At 42.3% G+C, this 19,200-nt stretch overlaps 1 protein-coding gene across 1 annotated transcript in view; it reads right to left on the bottom strand.

Annotated features, from left to right (window-relative positions):
* The window catches only part of MYL1 (myosin light chain 1), a 30,693-nt gene extending 16,407 nt beyond the window's left edge, over positions 1-14,286 (bottom strand). Inside the window, exon 1 of the mRNA XM_053364890.1 lies at positions 14,028-14,286. Within this exon, the coding sequence (XP_053220865.1) occupies positions 14,028-14,150 (123 nt within the window). The 5' untranslated portion in view covers positions 14,151-14,286. The remainder of the gene's footprint in view (positions 1-14,027) is intronic.
* Positions 14,287-19,200: the final 4,914 nt, after the last annotated feature.

Here is a 19,200-nt window from a genome sequence, read left to right as displayed (position 1 = left end):
TGAGGCCTTGATTGGTGCGTAAGAAGAAAGCTGGGGAATCTTACATGAGTTGTACTCCTCAGCAGTACAGAGTCTGCATGTGTCGAGGCTGAAGCAAAATGGATTCTCTACAGATCCCTTTGCCTTTGGGCCTTCTGGGTTTGGTTTGGTTTGGTTTGGACAATGTACTATTCAGCAGAATGCAGGTGGGGCCCTTTAAGAGGTATTCAGTTTTGCTAGCCTCTCCTCCTCAAGGCAAATCCTGCTTGGGTGCTTTTGAAAGATGCCATGGGGACCTGGGCTGGCACCTGAGGTGAGCCACAAAATGCTGGGGAAGAAGAGGGGAGTGAGCCAGGATGAAGTGATATGGGAATTATTATTCACTGTCCAATGAATTTATATTCTGCTTATGGAAAAAAGCCTCTAGCTGGCTCACAAGTAAAACAAAACACACAGAATCATAAATTCAGGTTGCCAAGTAGCAAATGGCATAAACAACAAAACAAAGCTATTGGAATCAATAAGAAATTGATAAGCTTTACTGAAGATACTCAATAGGCAATATTAACCACTGACTCTGAGCATATATGAAGCTGTAATATGTCAAAACTATTAATATTGCTGAAAAGTCGGGGGGGGGGGCGCAGTTAAGAAAAAGTATTTGGCTGGTGCCCCAAGGATTGCACAGTGGTACCTCGGGTTACATACACTTCAGGTTACATACTCCGCTAACCCAGAAATAGTACCTCGGGTTAAGAACTTAGCGCCAAGACTTCTGGGTTAGCGCCAACGACGAATGGTGGAGTTCCTCCGATCGGAGGAACGGGCTCTGTGGAAATTGGGTCTTCCCGCCGCGGCGAAGGCGGGAGCCCGCTAGAAATCCCAGGCGGAGAAGCCTGGGAACGTGGGGTTCGGCAGAGCACCAAGAGCGCCTCCCCTACTCATGAGGAAACCCCTTTTTGGGGCTCCAGAGTGAAGTGGGGTGAGCAGCGCGGTGCTGCGAACCGATCGCTATTTCCACGGAGGGAAGCCGTGCAGCCATCGCCGGAGAGCGCTGACTTTTTCCTGATGACATTTGGACTCTAAATCAAGTACCCGTGAGTAAAAACGGAGAATTGGATAAAGAAATTTGCAAAATTTATGAATTAGGCACAAGCGGGAAGGTTTAAACAGGAAGTCCGCCTTCCACTTTTTGTATATAGACTGAAGCAAAGACTTTGCAAACTAACAGCCTGGAAAACTGCTTTAAAGTTGGAAATTTCCTGCATCCATAACTAATAAAACCCCCTTAGAAGAAGGAGAAAGGGGGGGGGATTTGACTGTTTAATCCTGCAGGAGGAGAGTAAAGGAATTTAAGTTTCCATCGTCCCAAACCTGGGGACAGGGTGTCGGGACAGAAATTGTTTGAGACGTCCATTGATTGAAAGTGGAGTGCTTTGACAGATAGTTTAAAAAAAAAGAAGAGAAACAAATTAACTTCAACGCTACCTTCTGCATTTCTGTATTTTAAAGATACAAAGTATTTGAAAATCGAAAGGATTTGAAATCGAAAGTAATCTCCTTTGTTGGATATATTTTAAAAATGGATACAAAAAGAAACTGTGTCCCCTAGAGGGAGCCTGTCAGTTTGTTGTTGTAGTCTTGGACTTCACAGCTTCAAGATTTGGATTGTGGGACCAGCCGTTTGACCTTGAATAAAAATGTGTTGGGAGGAAAGTTTAGAGTCTGCCCTTGGCATGACAAATGCCTTGCTGGAGCAGCTATATGAGAAAATGAATTTGATGCATGAAAAATTGGACTTGATGAGCGCTGTGGCCAGTGAATATGATTTAACAGGGAATAAGGATAAAGAAGTTATACAGCAACCAATTCGAGAATCTGGTTTGACAAGGCAAGTCCAAGGGCAGATGAAGAAGGAAGAGGCAGTGATTATTCCTCAAACAACACAAATGGATAGATCCAAAGTCCTGCAGGAACAAAAGCTACCGATTGAACTTGGAGAGTGCTGGGAAGTGTTTCAAGTTAAGGAAGCTCTTAACTCTAGTGGGACTTTGAAACAGGTGAACAACTATCTTTTGGATAAATGCTTTTTGGATTACAAAGATGACGACGGGGAATGGGACTGGGGGAAAGAGGCCAGCCTGACGAAGGAAAATGGAAATTACTACTGGATGGAATCCTCCGGAGACCCACTCCCCAAAAAGCTAATAACAGACAAAGAAGTGCGCAAGCACAAACAAGGACAAGAGAATGTGCAGAGGGGGCCAAGAAGAGACTTAAGGGCCTCGGATATAAGAACACCAGATTGATGGACTGGATGTAATAGACAGAAAGGCTGACATGACCCGAAACCAGGAAGAAGGGACGTTGGATAAAAATTAGAGATATTAAGGGAAATTCTTTTGTTAATTTTGGAATTAGTGTAACATTAATGAAATATCAGGGAGCATGTTGGAAAGGAATCAAATTGGCTTTAGCAGAAATGATTTAAGGAGATATGAATGAATATGATGTAAATTTTGAAACTTTAAGATTTTTTAAGATAAGATAAGGTTAAAAAGATTAAGGTAAATTGAATAACAGATTATATTAAAAGATGGAAAGATTACGTTGAATTAATTGACAAGATAGATTGTGAAGATTAAGCATTTAAATTAAAATTGAGAAACATGGGAAGAATTTGCTGGAATAACAAATTAAACCAGAATACAAAAAGGGAGGGGTGAGGAGGTTCAAGAAATAGGCAAATGGAAAGTTGTAATTTGAGACTTGTATTTTTTCTTTTTTCTTTTTTTCTTTTATTTTTTGCTGTATTGTTCTGTTTTTCTTGTTTTTGTTTTTGTATTGATGAAATTCTGAATAAATATCATTAAAAAAAAAAAAGAGAGAACAGAAATTGCATGGCGGCAGCGGGAGGCCCCATTAGCTAAAGTGGTACCTCAGGTTAAGAACAGTTTCAGGTTAAGAACGGACCTCCAGAACGAATTAAGTTCTTAACCCGAGATACGTTACCAGATGTCCCTGTTTCCCAGGGACAGTCCCTGGATTTACAAATCAGTCCCCTGACAAAATCCATTGAAGCTGAAAAGTGTCCCTGGATTCATTGAAAAAAATCTGGTAACCTTAGCATAGTAGGCACCAGGTGGGCTTCCCTGAGGAGGGCATGCCAAAGGCAGGGGGGAAAGCCCCTGTCTCTCCTCCGGAGGGAGGTTTTCCATAAGCCCCAGGTGAAAACCAGCCCATGATTGAATAATGTGGTTTCCCCCACTGCTTCTAGTTAGGTGCTAATCAGGAGTGAGAGAAGAATTGCTATCTCCATGTTGAGCCATGCATGGGAATAAGAAATAAGGACCATTTGGAGAGTCAGATGATAGCAGATGAATTATTAGCAAGAGTTCCTGTCTTATAGTGTTACTTCTGACTGAGGAGTGTGAGCGAAAAACAACATCTCAACATTATCCTGCTATACATAGAAATTGGAAACAAACGTGAAAAGAAATAGGGTGTAGTTTTTGTCTTTGGTAGGAGGAAATTGTCATTTACCAGGACTACTTTCAATTTTATTAGGTGACCCTCAGGGTCCCATCCAACAGTACAGTTTTCAAAATATATAAAGAGAAATGGCTATGGATATGTCTTTGTAATGTCTGAAAGTCCATAGCTGGGTTGTCCCCTTGGTTATGGGCAGTCTTAATAACTACAGAATAGGCAAAACTCAGAAGATGAAGCTTTTCTTGGATGGAGGTGTGGTGATACAGGAAAGTTGTACCACCGGCAGATTGCTGTCTGCCATGCAACTGCTCAAAGCAGGTGAACCTCTGCCCATAAAAAAGTGAGACGGGTGGGTGGCAAATGTGTGAATTGTGAGGAAGGATCTAGAAGCTTTACCAGCATTTGTTATTGGTAAATAACATTCTAGAATTCTGACACTTTTGCAAGTGATGAGTCAGACTTGGTTACGCACTATACCTTTAAAGCACATTCTTTACCTCAGAGAATTCTGGGCTCTGTAGTTTGTTAAGGGGTGCTGGGAACTCTAACTCTGTGTGGGGTGCCCAGAATTCTCTGAGGGGCAAAATGTGGTCTAAAGGTGTTTGCAGCCCAATATGCCTTAACTGACATATTGGTCAGATCAGTGGTCTGATCACATTAAATTAAACGGTCAACATTACTACAACCATGGATATCATATAATAATAATAATGGGCTGTGACACTTCAAACAGTGGTTATCTCCCCCCCCCCCCTTCTTTAATCAGCTCGCCTGGGCTGCCTCCTGTTCCTCATGCTGCAGTTGGCATGGCTGCCTAGTGGTGGCCATGCACACTGCAGAGCATGATAGCACCTTACGTTTTTATGCATATAGAAAGACAGTGAAATCCTACCATACAGTAAGACGTTCTGTCTAGCAAGCATGTTTAGGATTACAGCCTTAATCCTTTTTGTGTAACAAATTTTGTCACTGTTGAATGTAACCGTAAATGCTATTTTCATCCCATCCCAGCTGTGAAAACACACATCTGGGTCTAGTCTTTGCACAAGCATGCAAAAGAATGCAGTGATACTGTGCCACTTCAGGTTGCAGGTGCAGGGGCTGACATATAAAAAAAAATTAAAAATCCACGCAAGTAACAACAATCCTGTGTATGTTTATTTGGAAGCAAATCTTGTTGATTTTAATGCAACTTACTTTCAAGTGAATGTGAACAGAATTGCAGGCTTGGCCTATTCTGAAGCTGTTGTTTATTCACACCACTTTATCTTCAGCATAACCCAGTTCACTTGTATATACAATGCTCACCTAAATACGAGAGGAGCTGATGCTAAGAATCTGGGGCCCTGATCCATAGCTCTCACCTAAAATGTGATGTGTGTGTGTCACCTTTATGGACAACTCTAAAAAGCCTCAGTTTACATTTATGTGGTGAAAATATGGGAATGAAATTCGCCATTAACGTGTTTCTTTGGTGTGGAATTTAGAAATGGAAGTAACAAGGGCTAATTGTATACGTTTTTACGTAGCTTTAGGAGTAATGATTCTTTAAGAATAGAACCACCACCACATCTTAGCACTTCCATTTTCTTCACAACTAATTTTCTAATCAGAAACACAGTGCTATTGACATTTACAGTGAGTTCCAAGGGACCTGTCTCCTTTGAGGTGCTTCCAGTGGCCATGTTGAGGTATTAATATCATTAGGGTTGGTGCTATTTGCCAAAACATGTAACTTCTGTCTGTAAACAGGAAGCGTGCCAAATATATATTCAAGGAGCATATTTAAAGCCCACTCTTTAATATCTCTTGATATATGACACCCCTTTGATAGTCATTATCTAAATGTACAGTCTTGTTTCTTCAACATCTTGATTTTTCAATATCAGAAAATTAAATTTGTATTCTTGGCCAGATTAATTCAACTCTAGAGTTCTTGACCTTTTAGATGCCAAGGCACAATTAATTATTTTGCCTATGGCACCTCAAGCAGCATCCAAGCAGCAGCAGCAGTGGGATGTTTTCTCACCGTTGCCATAAAAAGGTATGTCCTCTGTAGGAACAACATAAAGGTTCACACTGTTGCTCACAGATACTGGGCTGGTCAGTGGTGGGGAAGGTTGTGGGTGTGGATTAAAAGAAGACCCCTCTCTTTGCTGAATGAAGACACACATGACTGACTTAAAAGTAAACACCATGGCTCGGTTGCTACTGTACCGCCAGCCCAAGGATTTAGGATTACCTGGCCATCTCACATGGAATAGCTTATCCAAAAGTTACTACAGGTACATAGAGTCCTATCTGTGAGGAAGTGATTTTCAGTAGCAACCATTACCTTTGCATTAACATTTAAATATTCTAATAATCATGCCATTTGAGCATCACATAATACAAATTTGGAATTTAGGGTGGATATGGGTGTGAATGTGACTTGTGCTGTATCTTCTAATACTCATCACTTTGGTGATTCAGCCCATCAGCTGAGTTTTTAAAATACAGAAATTTCTCCTTATTTTCCCCTTATTGGGAGCAGTAGTTTTGTGTTTAATAATACAAATTTGGGCATGGCAGGAACCGAGTCAAGAACTTTTAGTACTAAGAAGAATATGAATTGCTATTTAGTCCAGGACACTGAATCAGGACCCTACATGTATAAAGCAATCCTGGTAAGATCCCTGTCCAGCCTTGTCTTAAATCTTCCTCATTGGAGGGTAATATCATGCCAGCACTTTTTTGAGCTTGTTGCTTCATGCATATTCTGAATAGATATGCAAAACTCTTCTTAATGATGTACTTTTTGACATTCAAAAACCACAAGTATTCAAGCAGCACTGAAGCAAAAAAACTTATACAATCAATTTAGTTAACTGGCATGTATGTTTTACAGGCAGAGGCCATGGAATCATAGAATTATAGCTACTTCCTATGGTGTCCAACCCTAGGAGGGATTCATTAAGGTAGGGAAATCCTCTTTGCCAGGGGTAGCCAATGTAGTGCCTTCCAGATGCTGCTGGAACACAACTCCAGTCATCCCTAACCATTGCCCTTGTTGGCTGGGTCTGATGGGAATTTCCATCCAAAAACATCTGGAGGGCACCACATAGCCCACTTTTGTCTAGCACAACCACCTGCCACTTAAGCATAGATTTATAGGAAATTCCATTATTTAACCCATCAGGATAGTAAGTTTAGGCAATGGTTATGCTCTTGTAGGACCAGGAAGACTTAATGGTCTAATGAATCCCTTACAACTTTATACTTCCGTCTAACAGGAGAGAAATGGCTTCCAGCCCTCAGAGACCACTTGGACCAGCCTTGGGTATAGTGGCAGGTCAATAGATCTTACCCACGTAGGACTTCCTTTTCTGATCATTAACACTCATCCTCTTTGTGTCTCACAGATGCAAAGTAGAGAGAAATTGTGTCTGTCATTTGTCCTTGTGCAAAGCAATGCAGCAGTATGTATGGTATTGATGCTGTTATCAATTGTAAATCTAACACTATATAAGACTTTAATTGCAGATTCTTTGGTTGTGTGAGCATACCTGCTATCAGGCCTTAGCATAATGGGGGTTTGAGGGTTGAAGATACATGGTTTGTTTTAATAAACTTTTCTTTTTCCTATTTTTTGATACAAATAGGAGTTTCACACTACTGTGAGTTGTCTGTCAAAGCAATTTATCTGTTTACCTTCTCTCCTTATACCACTTGTAGTGTTCATTCAGCGACGACCTGGTTGAGTAGTAATTGTGAAAGCCATTGAACAAAATGGTCAAAATATGCAAAAATTCATATATACAATGGCATGCACATGCACAGTCACACACCAGCACTTAGCACATTGTATGACTCTATGCAAGACAATGCTCATTTGTCTTCTGCTTTCTGCTTTTATATTTCCCTGTTTAAGAATTGTTAGATCCAACCAAGCAAAAGTTAGTTCCAGTATAGCAGTGCAATTCCATCTACACTTGTATGGGAACAAGACCCCCTGTATTGTCTACACAAAGGTAAGATTGACTGAAGTATGGGTATTTATTCACTCAGAAGTAATTGTGCATGAGACTGTGGTCTTAGTCACGACTAACTTAACAGTGCAATCCAATATATGTGCATTCAAACCATTTCTGCCATACTTTCAATGTCTGCTTGTCTGAATATCCTGAAATGCTGGTGAGCTTTTTACAGGATTTGTGCCCATTGCTCTTACTGTGCTGTATATGCTACTTATTACTAACAGTCTACACTACTCTGCAGTCCCCTCATTCCAGACATTTTATTTCATGCACTGCAATCTGTGGCCCTACTCAAAGTCGCCACAGGATGGCAGAGCTCAGCCAGGAGTCGAGATGGGCATGCAGGCAGCCCTCTGAGCTTCAACCTAAGACCTGGAGGAGGAGGAACTATCCTTCGTAGAACTTTGGACTGCCAAAGTAAGAGTCCTTAAACACACAGCCTTTCACTCCTGTGAAAGAAACATGTATGCCAATACTATTTTATCAGCCTAGAGCAATACCCCTATAGGCCACAATCCAGAATCTGATATTTGGTTCAGCTATAACCTCCGCAGTAGAGAGCATTTGTACGATGTCAGACCTTGCTCTTCCAGAATCCTACATTGCACAGGGAAGCTCTTTGAGTAGAGAAGGCTCTTCACTGCAGACAACGGACGCTGCTTTATTGGGGCAAATGGAGCACAGCCCCACAAAACTGTTTTCCCTCACAGCCCCCACCTGCCTCCCTTCCGATTTACAACCAGTCACATGTTAGTTCTGTCCGTCATTGAATACGTTTTTAGAAGGTAGGGTGGAGGAGCAAGTCCACTGTCAGGGATTGCTGTCATTGGACTCCCTGCTTATAGGAGCCTCCCAAAACTCCTGCTGCGTGCTGGTGGCAGCAGCTGTTGCCCTTCTGCATGGGGCCAGCAGCAACTCCCCCACCTGTTCTTTCCTTCTGTATCTGACAGCAGTGGCAAAAAAGAGGATCAGCTACTGCCGTCCCCAGCATCTGGAGCATCCCTACAGGCTCTCTCTTGGTCTAATGCAGGGTTTCCCAAACTTGGGTCTCCAGCTGTCTTTGAACTACAGTTCCCATAATCCCTGACCACTATTCCTGCTAGCTAGGGATGATAGGAGTTGTAGTCCAAAAACAGCTGGAGACCCAGGTTTGAAAAACCCTGGTCTAATGTGATGGCCATGGACAGCCACTGCTGCCCCTTCTTGCCACCAGCATTTGCTACAGAGGGAGGGAAGCAGTAAGTGAGCAGAAGTGACCAAGTGGTGACAGCGGCAAGCAGGAGCAGCTTGACGTTATCCTACAGGAAGGCTCAGTATGTTGTTTCAGACGTCCATTCTGACAATGTTGCTCTTTCAGCATACAGTATTAGAGGAGAAATCTGGTTTTCTATGAAAGTTGATTACAGTGGTACCTTGGTTTAAGAACAGCTTAGTTTATGAACAACTTGGATTAAGAATGCTGCTAACCCGGAAGTAGGTGTTTTGGGTTGTGAACTTTGCCTTTGAAGCAGAACATGTTTCCCTTCCTGTTGCGTGTGTTCCATTTGTAAATTGAGTCCACCGCTGCTGTGGGAAAGCACACCTTGGTTTAAGAACGGACTTCCAGAATGGATTCAATTCGTAAACCAAGGTACCACTTTACTTCCCATTTTTGCTTTCCATGGATGTTTGCTTTCCTGAACTTTGGGTGTCTGGGGGAGAGGTGAACGGCTCCTACACTGCTTGCATCTCTGCTTGCAGCCTCCAGAGCACCTCCTCTGATACCTCACACCCCTACCAAAGAAGCCGAACCCTCTCAAACCCCCATACCAGGTTCCAGAGAAAGGCCAGACTGGGGACAACTTAGATTGGCATGTGAAGGTGACCTGTTGTCTAGGCATCCCTTGCTGAGTCCTGATGTGAGGGTGGGGTGGCTTGGGTGGGACTAAGGGAAATCTGCAATCTGCAGTACACACTTTCCTGATACGACTCACTCATTGTTGCTTTCTTTGGAACAGAAATTAGGTGTATGTGATCAGCAGAGCTCTGACACCAAACCCACATAGATGTACATGTGTGTTCTGCTAACACAATTTTGCCTATTCTTCTAAAGGACAGGGCAGGCAGAGGGAAGGAGACTCCTCTTCCTCTGCCCCCACCCTTTAAGATGCAGGTGGGAAGCCTGCACCTTTAGGGCCATATGCACTCACAGCCCAAATCTGTACTACACTTGGCCTAATTTCATGTGAGGGGTAGGCAGAGGTGTACATAGGGGCTGACCAGGTTGGGCCCCACCAAGGGCACAGGACTGGTGTGTGTGCATACAAAAATTGTGCCTCTCCACTCTGGCTCTCCACTCTGTCTGTGTGCTCCCTGAGCTGCTCTGGGTGGCCAGGCAAGGCATGCAAGCTCCTCTGGGTGCATCGTCTGAGGAATCCTGTCGCTGGTGTGGGCCATCGCTGCAGCCCTAAGGGGCTCCCTCCACAGTCGGCAGGCAGCAGGAAGGCAGGCAGGCTGACTAGAGGAGGAGAGGCAGAGCCAAGCCAATGGTGATGGAGAAAATCACTGGTGAAATGCAAAAGGCAGCAAAAAGCAAACTTTTTGGGTTTCTGGTTTACAGTCTCTTTGGAGGTGCCAACATTGCTCCTTGCCAAGGGAGCAAGGGACTGGGGTGGGGTGCGGCACTGATCTTCTAGCCAAGGGTGCAAGGGAGCCAAGGTACGCCTCTGGTGGCAGGGAGAGGAATGGAGGTGACCCCACCCCTATTTGAATCTGTCCCCACCCATCCATGCAGCCCTCAAGAGCAAAAAGGCTGCCCTTCCCCCTGCTTTAGGAGATGTGGAGAGGACGAGGGATGGCCAGAGCGAAGGAGGATACTTTACTCACTGACCTGGCCTTGAAACATATGGGGGAAGAAAGCACCACAGTGAAGGTGGGAGCAGAGCAGCTTAAGAAGTCTCCTTCTGTGCTCTCTGTCCCTCCCTCCACCATAATAGGCATCTGCTGGATCTTTCCTAATAATGAGGATAAACCCAAAGGTCTAGCAATGTTCCTTTTGCCCTTTTCTGTTAATGATCATATTCTCACTGGGCGCCAACTGAAGGTACTTTGTCTTGGGATTTGTAGAGGAGGCTGAACCTGCAGGCAGGTGGAATTTTCACCTGCTGTACATGGTAAACATAGAGGAAATATTCGTCACACTCCAGGAGCTCCTCGGGTGTGTTTTTATATCAAGTCGTTTTAATAGAAGCATTTTATTCCAAGTCAGGTCAGTGGCAATTAAATAGATATGTTTTGTAGTGAGCTGCATCACAGAGTGGTTTGATTTGAGATGTAACTGACACGACAGGGTATTAGAAATTAGTGGAGTTTCTGGTCAGGCGAATGTGTCACATTAAATCAGTCAGAGCTTTACTGTCCAACAGGTGGTGCTAGAAAGCAAGGCATCTAGCACTGCCCTTCAGAAAAATCTGAATTTAAAGGCTATGGATAAGCAAATATTAGCCACCAGAGGACTGTCTACTAATGTTCAAAATTTTAAAGAGAAGCTGGAAATAGTTTATGCAGTGCTTTAAATAAAAAGAATCAACCAAGTGTGCTGGGTCAAGGCTGTTTTCAAATGGTTACTTGGGATTTTCTGTTATAGGGAAAGGCTGCATATTTCTTCATCGGTTGCTTGAAAACTGTCGTTTCCATTGAGAAAGGAAATATCTGTTCATATGAGGGTTCCTTGGCTAAACAGCGTGAGGGTGCCTGAAGGGAAGCTGCAGAACAGAGCCAAATTGAAAAAGGATCCAGCTAAATCAGCTCTATCATCTGTTTGCCTGCTGGGTCTCAGACAAAGCCTTGGAAACTTAAATCCCCAAAGTTGAAGCAATAAACTATAGCTTTTGATCAATTTATTCAGTGGCAAATGCCACTAATGCAACTCCTTCAGGTACCAATGGAAAGGACTCTGGAACATAGCACCCAGGGAGAGGGGGAGATGGATTGAGAGTCTAGGCTGAATGTCCAAGAAAAATGTTCTCAAAAATGTAAATGGCTACAGTGCCGGGCATTTTATTCATCAAGATGGTTCTTAGGCTTGGAGACTAGATTCCCAGCACTAATCCTTGGAACGGCAACTATCTCAGGAGGTGACCTTATCCCCATGAGGCTGTCCGGGCCTCAGTTATGAGGATAAGAATATTCAGCTACCTCACTGGGGTATTGTGAGGATAAGGAGTCTCAAATGTGGTAAAGAACAGGGCCATATAAGTAAGAAGACATATGAGCAGAGCACAGGGCTAGAACACAGGAACCAACCATTATTGTTTTAGGACTGGGTACATCTAAGGAAAGGGAGTGCAATTGCCTCCCACCCCTGTTATTTGTAAGTTGGGAGGGTGGCTTTCTCACATCTAGTTTTGTTGGAGAATGGTTATTTAGACCTTTGTCCAAATGTATTTAGATATTTGATACAAGTGTTCAGAGATTACAGGGACCGTATGCTTCAGAAATGGAATACTCTTTCAGAAGTGACTGAGTGATAAAGAGCATGGGCTATGAATTGGTAAATTGCCCATGAACTCACTAGGTGGTCTCGCATCCTCAGTCCCCACACATCAGGGTAAAAATACTGACTTTTGTTACAAGGTTGTCCTAAGAATTCCTGAGACAGTGTATATACTTTCAACTAAAAGGCTACATCTTATGAGGCAATAATGCAAAACGTTTGTTTAGTAATTCAAGAGGTTTCTCCTCTCATACTGTATTCCAGTTAAATTGGAATATTCATTTTTTGTGCGCTAGCTAATTAGGTATAAAAGCAGGGAGCTCTGGTGCCAGTCACAGAAGGTCCACCTCTGCTGCTAGAGTGACACTCTTGAGTTAGAAAAGTGCTTTCATGTCTGAAGAAGAGGGTCATGCAGGGCTGTTGTGAGGGCTGAAATTACAGTATTCCATCTTTCAGATGATAAATACACCATTAAGCATATTTATGTAAAGGTAAATTAACCGGAGCCACTAGAGTTGAAAATTCTATTTTCTCCTAATGAATTGGATACATGCAGCTTTGAAACTAATGTAAATTACTTCAGCAGAAAATACATTCTTCTTCATAGCTCAGTGTACAAGAAATCCACCATCTATTATAATTGGAAAAAAATGCCACAGATGGTCTTGTTGGAGCCCTGTCTCCTCTCGGTTCAGAGACTTTTTGTTTTTCAAATGTCTAGTATCACTGTTTAGGCGATGCAGATATAATGCTCCCTTGGATTTTACTCTGGCACCCCTGTGGCTTGCTTTTTAGGTGTCAAAGAATCAGACCTAACAACACTTTGGTAGTGATTAGTGTGCTATTTCAGGATTAGTCATGGAGGACTCTGTAAGACTGAAATCCTAATCATACTTACTTGCTGGAAGTGGGCCCCACTGAAGGCACTGGCACTTACTTGCGAGGAAACATGCAGCGATAGTATTGCAAAGTAAGCCACATTTACCAGCTTAAAATGATTAAGAGTTCCCTAGAGGGACCGGGTGGTTCAAATAGAGAGCTACAGTATCAGAATTCTTGCCCACCCTTACAGCATTTTTCACTGTTTAACTTGCCATATTAGGCTTCATTTCTTAAGCAGAGTTTCCTAAATTGGTACTGTGATCAATCAAAGGGCTTGTAGGTGGCGAGATGACGCTCTACTTAGTCACTCAGGGAATCTATCCAGCTGGGTCTGTCCCTCTGGCTTCATTCCACAGGCAGACGGCTTCCTTGCGGATCACACTTTGAGGTAAAAACCTGGGCAAAATAGTGACTGCATTGCATAACATTTAATGCCAGCCTGCAACAACTAAACGGTGGCATGCATCACCTTTGAAAAAGTAAAAACACTCAAAAGGATTTTCATGTCACTGCAATTTGCAAATCATGAACCACAGAGATGAAAGATGTAGTCACTGAAACATGTCAGCTTCTCTTTTAATCTCACATCCAAGTTTGAGTCTGACCCAATTTTAAAGCTTAAAGGAAATGAACTGGGTTGCTATTTTTCTTTCACATCAACAATAAGCAAAGCAATATTTCCAGAATGAATGGCTAGTCAGCTGATAACTATATATATAGATATATACAATAATAATAATTTCAGAATAAAAATTGCACACTAATTAACCCTTATTAAAAAAGGAGGGAGATGTGCTTAATTTAATTAATTGCAAATCTGCTGTGAATTTTGTTTATACGATTTTTGATTTATCTGACAAGGTAAGCACAGACAAATTTAACTGAGAAAGCTCTGATTCGGGCCAAATTGAAATAGATTAGACACCAGAATCAAAAAACAAAAACACTGCCATAGGTTTTTGTTTTCTAACATGCCAAGTTCAGCTACTGAAATAAATATTTGCTGTGCCTTAAAAAAAAAATACATACAAGCTGTAAGTATTTCAGAAAAAAATGCCCAGTTTCTTTTCCAGCTCAGCTTCATTAAAGTATTCAAGCCATAAGTAAGACCAGCCAAAAATACTCTTCCAGATAATGCACCTGTTTTTTCTAGCTTCAGTGACCACATAAGTCCATCCATTTACCTTGATGCTGGAGAGATCAATTGCTGCTTCTTTGGGTTTTGCTGGTTCTGGTGCTGGTGCTGGTGCTGGGGCAGGTGCAGCGGCAGGTGCAGCTGCTTTCTTGGCGTCTTTCTTTGGTGCCATTTTCTTTTCTTTCTTTTTTAAGTTAAAAGGTGCCCCAAAAAACCCTTATAAGAGATTCCTGGATGAGGAGCAGCAGATGGTGAGGATGATCTACAGCCCGGTGCCTTGGAGGTAGACCCAGTGTGTTGAACACCATAAGGGCATATATATATTTCACTTAGTGCCTAATACAATCTTGACACTTGCAGCTGGATTGGACAGTTTGCTAGTCAAGGGGGATGTCATCCGAGTCAGGCTATAAATGGAATCTAAGGGGGTCAGACCTTCATCAGATTCAAGGGGACTTCTGTGCCCTTTTTTAAAGCCTCCCGAACATTTTTGCAATAGATGAAAAGGAGGGAAGAATATGACAAAGCCAGTTTCAGGTCTCTCGTTGACATTCGTTCAAGTGTAAGATTGACTGACACTTTTTTTCTTGGTAGAATTACAGTTCTGCTAAAGTTGTAAATCTTATTTTCCATCACTGTATGTCATTATGGGGGGATTGAATTTCCATCTGGAATTTTGACTTTAAGGGTTGGGAAATGATCACCAGTTTCCATCTCCCCCTCCCCCCTCCCCTCTTTCCTCCAGATCATGTCCCCTCCTCTCTCCTTTACTCCTCCTCCATTTCCTTCCTTTGCAAGATGAAAATGTTGATCCAGCAAAGAGTATGGGGGGGGGTGTTTAAAAATAAAGGCAGGCGTATATGGAAAACCCATCCTTCTTTAGCCTCTCTCTCCCCTCTCTCATTCTCTCCAGTCCAAGATTCTTCCATCTGTTCTTATTACTCTTTTAATAAAGCTCAGAATCTACAATAAAGCTACTCTGAAAAGCCAGAAGCTCTCCGCTTAATCCAATTTCATGTATTGTTGGCTGACATAACCAAGCCCAATTTATAAAGGAGACAGACATGCCACCTAATGTATTTTCCCAGAAAAACAGGAGACTCCCTTCCCTCACAGCATTTATAAAACCAAAATAGCTATCAATCAAGGACAGCAGTTGTGTTTATTGTTTCTAATTTAATTGCCAGTCTTCTGTCACGTATTTAGCTCTCTTCACTTCCAGCCTCACAGAGACCTTTCCCCTTCTCATGCTCTCCCGTTCCTTTCCTGAGCAGACAAGTGTTCAAGCTCTTATTAATCACTTCTGTGTTACTCAGAAGGGCTCTGCTCTCATTGTTAATTAAACCCATATTCGGTTACTATACTCTTAGATCCGAAGGATTTCTGACCTCTGTAGCCATCTCAACTGTTGCTTTGTTCAGCTTACTGTGTTGAAAATCATTTAGATAGATTTCAGGATCCTGGTATCTTTCCAATAATAAGCACAAAGCTACCAATAAAAATCATTTATATCCTTGCAGATTACAAGTTGGGTTGTATTAAATGTAGAAAACAACCAAGATTCAAGTTAGTTACTTTCCATATTAATTACTGAACTTCCCCTCCCGCAGTAGTTTGGTCTTCTTGAAAGTGTGATCACCTGTTTATCTGCCTCAGAGGGGTTTACCACACATTAGAAGCAGATGTGGCAAAATGATCAATTATTTGGACTCATGGTAACCTTAAAACATACCTACACTCTTCAGGGGGGGATGTATCTATATTTTAAGGAAGAGAACAGCTGGGAAATGGTCTGACATGGCTGCCAGCTGTATTTCTGACTGTCTACTTAAAATATTGTCCACCCATGACTGGAACCACCTATATGGAGTGCAAAAGGTCTTCATTTAATTTTGTTTTCTAGTTTTTGGTCACAATTAGGCCACATAATGTAGCCTAACATGGGGTCACACACACGAAACCTATTTGGTTTGTATCCAATGCTGCTGTTATGTTTGCAAAACAAGACTTCTTCTTGGACAATGCTACTGACCCTTCTCTTTCCCGCAGCCCCCAACCCCTTCCAGGGTGATGGAAGACCCTTTGGGCAACACAGGGAGATAAGAGGAAGGGGAAGCATCCTGCTCCATGAGTTTAACTCTGCTCATGCAGTGTTAGATGCAACCCTTTCTGATGTTTTTATTTTTTTTAATTTCTATCTTGCCCTTCCTTCCAAAGGAGCCAGGATTGCAGGAGGACTGTGCTAAACACTGCATTTGTCCCTGGTTTATTAAAGCTCTGTACATTTGCATAACATTTAGTTCTCATTACTGTGAATCTACACCTTGCAGAACTGTAGTTTATAATTTGCGGCAAGCCAGTATTCTTCATAATGACTAAGGGTGATATTCAACTACATTTTTGCACAACTTGAGAGGGATTCTGATCTCTCCTTCCACCACCCCCATGCCCAGTGCTATACCCAAAATTGCTCTGGAAGGTTGGGGGAACCCCACGAAAAATTTATAGAGTGCATTGGGGCAGGGAGGAAAGGGGGAAGTGATTCCATTGAAGCCACATGCCTAGCACTTCGCTGAATACCATCTATAAATGAGGTTTGCACATTGAAGTTAAAGCAACAATGTAATGGGATTATCACCTCCCAGTTTGACTCCACTTGTTAAGTAATTGCCTACTGTTAAGTAGTAGCCCAAGAAAACCAATCTGGAATAGCAGTTTAACACATTGAAATATCAAATGCTAATTAGAATGACCTATAACCAGCAAAATCCAAGAGGGAGGCAGCAGTAGCATAAGACTTTTATTAGAACCAGCTCGAAGTCACAAGGCAGTGAACTAGCTTTGAGTTTCACAAAATTCTTCCTCAGGCTGGATGTTGAACAAAAAATGGAAGTGGGGGAATGTTGTCTCAAAAGGGCAGAGCAAAGGCCCATCTGTAAAATGGGACCATCTTAAGATGGTGTCCCAGACATGCAACCTGATCCTTTGCAAGTTTACTCAGCAATAAACCCCACTAAGTTCAGTTACTCACAAAGTAGGTCAAAGAGCAGCGCCAGTCTCGAGACAAATAAACATGTCAGAAACCATCCTCAAAGCCCATTTCATTTTCAGCTTTCTAAAAGCTATTGGTGAATATATGTGGCTTCTTGGATGTGTGAAAAGGGCCCATACACAAACCAGACAATAATATATACGAACAAATGCTGCAAATCTGGGTTCCACAAAGAAGAAAGAGACTGCTTTGCAGTATGCATTAGTGTTGTGTGTTAAGCAACTGAGGCACAGGTTTAGGTCGCACAAGGTTTATTTAGAAAACCAGAGCTTGTTTTAACACCCCCAACAACAACAACAAATCCTGGATAGATCTAGAACTCTATGGCCTGGGCAGTTCTCCTTCATAAGTTCTGCTCATCCACACTACATCTTCCAGCAAGCAGTGCTCACAGTTGCATTGCTTTTCAGGCAAGGCTGTATCTTAAGATCACCAGAAACAATTCATAGAGACTAAAATCAGGTGATGCTTTTGAATTGATGCTTTTGAATTATGGTGCTGGAGGAGACTCTTGAGAGTCCCATGGACTGCAAGAAGATCAAACGTATCCATTCTTAAGGAAATCAGCCCTGGGTCTCACTGGAAGGACAGATTGTGAAGCTGAGGCTCCAATACTTTGGCCACCTCATGAGAAGAGAAGACTCCCTGGAAAAGACCCTGATGTTGCGAAAGATGGAGGGCACAAGGACAAGGGGACGGCAGAGGACAGGATGGTTGGACAGTGTTCTTGAAGCTACCAGCATGAGTTTGACCAAACTGCGGGAGGCAGTGGAAGACAGGAATGCCTGGCGTGCTCTGGTCCATGGGGTCACGAAGAGTCGGACACGACTAAATGACTAAACAACAACAAAATCAGGTGAAATGGAGGCACTGTCGGTGGGTGGTTTCCCAAGTCTGGGAAGTATGGAGACTGTTCTAGATGGGGTTGCATTTCCATGAAACAGCAGGTTTTATGTGAGGCTGCCATTGAAGATGTTCCAGAAGTTGCAGTTGGTAATGTATAGCGCCTCCAGAATGCTGCACAACTCACCCAATTCAATTCATATTGAATCTGTTTTCTGTGATCTGCATAGGCTGCTTATATACTTCCAGTTCAAAATGTAAATGTTGACTTATAAATCGCTAAGTCATTTGGGGGCCAAATACTCTCGCTACAGCTGCTGTCCTAGGCCCTAAAGTTCTGCAGGGAAGGTCATTCTCATGGTTCCAGTGGGCATGGTCTTTGTGGTGGTGCCCTATCTTTGAACTTATTCCTTGAGCTATGTCAAACTTCTTTGATATAGGGTTTTCAGTGTCTATTAGAAGCACATTTTTACTTGTACTTATGAAGTTGTGCTAATGGATGCTATATTGGTTTCATGAACTGGAAGCTCTTGGTTTTTAACATTTTGATGTATTGTGGTTTTATTGGTGTCAAGTATATTATTCAGTTTTTAATATACTGCAAACCACTCTGGTTTTTCATGAAGGCATGTCTATAAATGGAACAACAACACCCAGTTTATCTGAGAAAGAGTGACTTGTGGTGCCTCACTCAATGTATATGGCCATCTCTGGCCCTGAAGTTTCTATTAATAGTCTAAATCCTACAAAGGTAAGTTTGCTTAACCCCTTTAAATCAATTGGCTTAAACATGCCTACACTGTGTTGCATTTAAGCCAATGATCCCATATAACTTAAACCTCTCTCTTAGAAAGCTTTATACACCCAACCATGTATCATAAATTGGGCAACATGTGCCCCAGAGTGAATGATAGCTAAAAGGCCAGTGCGCATGGATGTGAGAGCCACTTATCAAGCGAGACAGTCTGGTAGCAGTTCAACAGGTAGAGAGATATGTGCAAGCCTCAGTATTATGTATAGTTCAATAACTTATGGCTCACTTAGTGAGGTGTTTCGAAGCAATCTTGGAAATGATGCAGAGGTGAAAGGAAGGAGGAGAAGAAGAAGAAGAGTGGGAAACATAGTGACAAACATGATTTTTTAAAAAACAGAGTCGGATGGCGAGGCAAGCCTTAAAGTGAGGAAAGACTTCATAACACAACCAGTGTGTCATTATTATTCATATTATAAAGAAATAGAAAGCCCAACCCAACCCAACTCCGATCACTGTTTTTCTTATTTTACAATTGAGAACTTGGGATAAGAAAATATTTGGATGTTTTTATAA

The sequence above is a fragment of the Podarcis raffonei genome, chromosome 1 (genome assembly GCF_027172205.1).
Source record: "Podarcis raffonei isolate rPodRaf1 chromosome 1, rPodRaf1.pri, whole genome shotgun sequence".
Lineage (NCBI taxonomy): Eukaryota > Metazoa > Chordata > Lepidosauria > Squamata > Lacertidae > Podarcis > Podarcis raffonei.
This window is presented reverse-complemented; position numbering and strand designations above follow the sequence as displayed.